This window comes from Fusarium falciforme, chromosome 5, assembly GCF_026873545.1.
Source record: "Fusarium falciforme chromosome 5, complete sequence".
In the NCBI taxonomy this organism is placed as follows: domain Eukaryota; kingdom Fungi; phylum Ascomycota; class Sordariomycetes; order Hypocreales; family Nectriaceae; genus Fusarium; species Fusarium falciforme.
The window spans coordinates 1,050,451-1,054,804 of record NC_070548.1 but is presented as its reverse complement, the minus strand read 5'-3'; the positions used below and the strand labels follow the sequence as shown (position 1 = coordinate 1,054,804).

Here is a 4,354-nt window from a genome sequence, read left to right as displayed (position 1 = left end):
CGGATGAACAGGGCTCGCAACGGATAGGTGCGCGTGTTCCTATCCCCCTCCATCGTGTCAAGTTGGTTGTCGGCGAGTTATTCGCTGCTTCTTGCTGTCGCTGGCCGGCGGTGAAAAAGCATCAATAATTACTATCGACGACTTTACTGGTGGATAGGCATCCCATCAGCTCTCTCTGTCCGGACAGTCGCCGCACATGCAACCCAATCGATCAACGACTCCCTTCGGGCGGTCGGGTCAAACGCGTAGAGCAGATAGGCCATCGGAGCCCTGTAAAGGCGTGCTCTGTCACCAAGGGAGGCGGTCAGGATGCAAGCCCTGCCGCCGTCCACCCCCAAGATGGGAAATAAGGTGCCCAAAGGTACGGGAACGGGGGGCCAGGAGGGGTGTGTGGTTAGCCGCCCTTTTCTTTCCCCGAGAGAGAGAGCTGAGTTTCCCTCGGGAGATTCCAGGGCACCCAGCCCAGCCCAGGGCGGATTTTGGGCTGCTGTGGCCATCGCGGGGGGCCTCTTCTCAGAGAGCCTGAAAGGGGGGGAGAGGGGGCGTGGGGGGGGGAAGAGGCAAAGGAGGAGAGAGACAAGAAGGAAAAAGCAAACAGGAGACAAGAAGCCACAAGCAAGCAAGCAAGTAATTGAACGATTGATTGATTGATTAATGATTGTCTCTTTTGATGCTGCGATGATCAAACGGACGGTTCAAGATCCGATGCCGCCGACCGAGCAGGAATGCAGTGTATGACTGGGTCAGACGAAAAAAGAAGCAACCGTGATGGTCGCCAATAGAGAGGCACGGGGTAAGGATGATTCACTCGTGTTCATCACACACTCGTAATCCAGTCGTACTGTATTTTTGCTGTTGTAGGTGGTTTTGTGTGTGTGCATCGCCGCGCGCCGCGCTGACAACTCGTCATCAATCAACCTATCTATTCCCTATTACAAGCAAATCCCGACCGGCTGTGCCGCCATGACTGTGCTTCCGAATCCGAGTGATAAAAGCCCTGTTTTTGGGGGTGGTGATGATGATTCAGACGCTGGCAGCGAATCGAGGCCTCCCCCAGATTACGAAGACGTAGGCGCCAGCCGCGTAGGGGTTCAGATGGAAGCAGAGCAAACAGGCAAGACAACGAGCAAGCAAGCCACGGAAGCAATCAATCAAAGCAGGTTTTTGTTGTCTTGGATGAGAGCGGCCTTTGTCTTGCCCAACATGTCCGACCGTCATTTTGTTATTGTAACGTTTGTTTGTTGGGTTTATGAAGCCGTGCTTATCTCACCTTTTTGGTCGTTGTTGTTTCTCTACACACGTCTCATTGATTCCATCTTCTACAAAGCAATTAATCAATCGTGTTTGCCACATCACCACTCTTACCAAGCTCGACTCATTCCCGCAGCGTCACTGAACAGCTCGACTCATTACTGCAGCGCTTGAGAATCCATCCTTCGATTATTCTTCCTTTTTCCTTCTCGCGAGTCGTGTACCTACTTGGCTCTGTGTGCCATCTTGGGCAAGTGGACGCGACAACAACAAGCAACGAAAAGAAAGGTCTTGGCAAGAATAGAATCTGGATACCGAGCCGGCTTCTTGACAAGAACACGCCCCCCCTTTGAGTCAGAGTCAGAGTCACCCACGCTCCCACGCCTTGGGCTCCCAGCTGGAAAGGAAGCTTAGCCATTCACCCGCTCCGCGCATGCCCGCCGCTTACCCGCCCTTATTCTCGTCTCTGTGTCTTCCACCGCTCATTTCACCACGCCCTTGTCCACCCCCCCACACACTGGACTCTACCACTGACGAGCTCGGCGAGGTTTCCCGACAGCCTGCCAGCCCAGCGACAGCCAGCAGAAAGCAAGCCTAACCGCACCGTATCCCGACGCCCGACCTGACGGGACCCCAGGCAGAGGACCCTTGCCGTTGCTCTGCTGCGAGGAAGTCTTCACCGGCGACCCTTACCTGGACCACACCCCCAACCTCGAGTCAAACTCCACTCCCTTCACACCCCCTCCCGGCGGATACACGCCTCCACCCCCTTCCCATTCCCGTCTTGTCCTCCATTCCAGCCAGCATCGCCCACCCCCCCAGGCTTCCCTCTGCCGGCTGCCTGTCCGTTTTGCTTCATTTATAACAATCCCACGTCCCCGGGTTTTCACCCAAGGATCCATTTATCTGCTCTCCACAACAAGCATCAAAGTGATCAACAGCATCTCTTGCTATTAAGCAACCTCTCAGCTCACCGAGCTTCACTCGCCATCCTCACCTCGCCTACCAACAACCACAACCGCCACAATGTTCGGCTCATACGGCTCTTACAGCTCCATGTGCGCTTCCTCTGCGCCCATGGATATCACCTCGCGCAGCAGCTTCACCTCTCACGACTCGGCCTGCGCTTTCCCTTCTTGGCCTCGACGCGAATCTCTCTCCGAGTCCGACCGCGAGGAACGCCCTACGTCTTATCTCTCCGACGACGACCTGTTCCTCCCCGACCCCTTCGACGATGACGCCCGAAGCGTCTCCAGCGCCGGCAGCTCTTCTCCTGGCGCCATCGCCTCTCCTCCCAACGTCATCTCCGACTTCGAGCTCCTCCAGGCTGAGCGCGAGCGCCAGGCGGCCATGCAGCGCGAGTTCATCCGCGTCGTCGCCATGGAGAAGGAGCGTCGCCGTGCCGCCGCCGCACGAAAGCAGCGCCGTAGCAGTTCCAACAAGAAGAGTCCCAAGACCAAGCTCACCTCCATCCAGGAGTCTGCTGAGTAGACGAGCTTTGGTTGCTCTTCATGACTGTTACGATTAATGATAGCGTGCGTACTGGAATTTGCTGTCTGTCTCAAACAGTCACTAACACGAGCACAGGCTGCTTTCTTTGCATTACTACATATGATACCCCCGAGATACCCCACACATCAACAGTCGCATGTGCACAGAATGCACATGCCAGATCTTCTACACCACTACCCCATCATAATACCAGATGGCCTTTCAACACAAGGACACTTCACGTGAAGGCAACCACCACACCTTCATTCAACCTTCCTTGGTCTACTTTCGCAACACACACACGACACACCGGCAACACTTCTAACCGCCGGCTTAATCACTTTGCCCTATTGTGGGATGCAATAGCCGACAGCCACACCGGAGCTTGGTCGATGACGACATGGACGGACTCTCTCGGATTCGGACTGAAGGCTCTTCGCCACGTTTTCCCCAGGCTCCAATGTGGGGGTGGGGGATGAGTCAACACATCAACAGCCAAGTTTGGCCGGACCGAGGAATGGATGACAACAATAACAAACAAACATGATTCCGAACCGGCCCAAGCTTTCCTTTCCCTATCGCTACGAGGATTGTCCGGGCGGGTGGAAGACGCTACTCGCTCTGGTGTGGGCCTCGGAGACTCGGCCTTTGACCGGACCAAAGAGGGTCCTGGTTCCCCGCACGCGGGCCGGTCACGGATCAGGCTTCGGTCTGTTCCCTCGGTCGGCCGCTTCTGTTTTTCCTATTCTTCTCTCTTCTTCATCTTGTTTTGGTACATCCAGTCCTTTGCTAGGACTGGCAAGCATCGCTAGCGCATGGGAGTTCTTTTTTTTTTTTTCTTGTCATGGAATGGGTCTGAATACAGACAGGGTCATGGGGCATTGGGTATTGGTTACAGTTCTTGCATCAGCCGCCCACCACTGGGCCAAATCAGCTGGCACACATTTGGGTTTACTGGAGCAAGATGCCTGGCATGGCACACGGGAAAGGATATGCATTCACACGGCATTGCATGGATGGGTTTATTGCATTACTCTAGATACCTTAGGATAGTTTTGATTTCTTTTACGGCGGCCGTCGAGCCAGCCCTGGTCTTTTGAGATACCCTACTAGTTAGTTAGCATTTGCAATGTCTATTGACGACTATTGAAACAATTCCGAGTTCCTCTTTTCATGTGAAATAGCGTTTTGATTGTGGTGGCTCCCTGGTCTTTTGACCTCTGCTTTTGGCTTATTATCCGCTGCCCTGAGTCGCGGGAACTTGCCGACAATACGAGTTGTTAACAAAGCCACCCACGATCGGAGAGCAAGCATGTGCCACTGTCAGCTACCGAGCCTCTGTTGAATAAACCAAGCCTCTAAATCATAACGGGCTGCCTCTCTCTACAAGGCGTCTTGATTCTTATCTGCCTCGGCGCCCGTGGTCCCGTCCCGTGCCGGCTTGAACAACCGTCACATGGCCCTACAGCTGACAAGGCCGGGCTGACGCCTCTGCCGCCTAGGTAGGCGGTGAAAGCGCATCGCGCGCCTGTGTCTCTCGATGAGATCGGCGTCCTAAACTGATGGCTTTTTTCCACGTGAAGGAAGCATGGGGATTGTCGATAGGACTTTC

At 54.6% G+C, this 4,354-nt stretch overlaps 1 protein-coding gene across 1 annotated transcript; it reads left to right on the top strand.

Annotated features, from left to right (window-relative positions):
• Window positions 1–2,277: 2,277 nt before the first annotated feature.
• On the top strand, window positions 2,278–2,742 carry NCS54_00657800 (Hypothetical protein; the record flags this gene model as incomplete). The annotated part of the gene is made up of 1 exon (XM_053152030.1): window positions 2,278–2,742. The coding sequence occupies one exon, from the start codon at window positions 2,278–2,280 to the stop codon at window positions 2,740–2,742; it is 465 nt and encodes a 154-aa protein (XP_053008005.1).
• Between the last annotated feature and the right edge of the window lie 1,612 nt (window positions 2,743–4,354).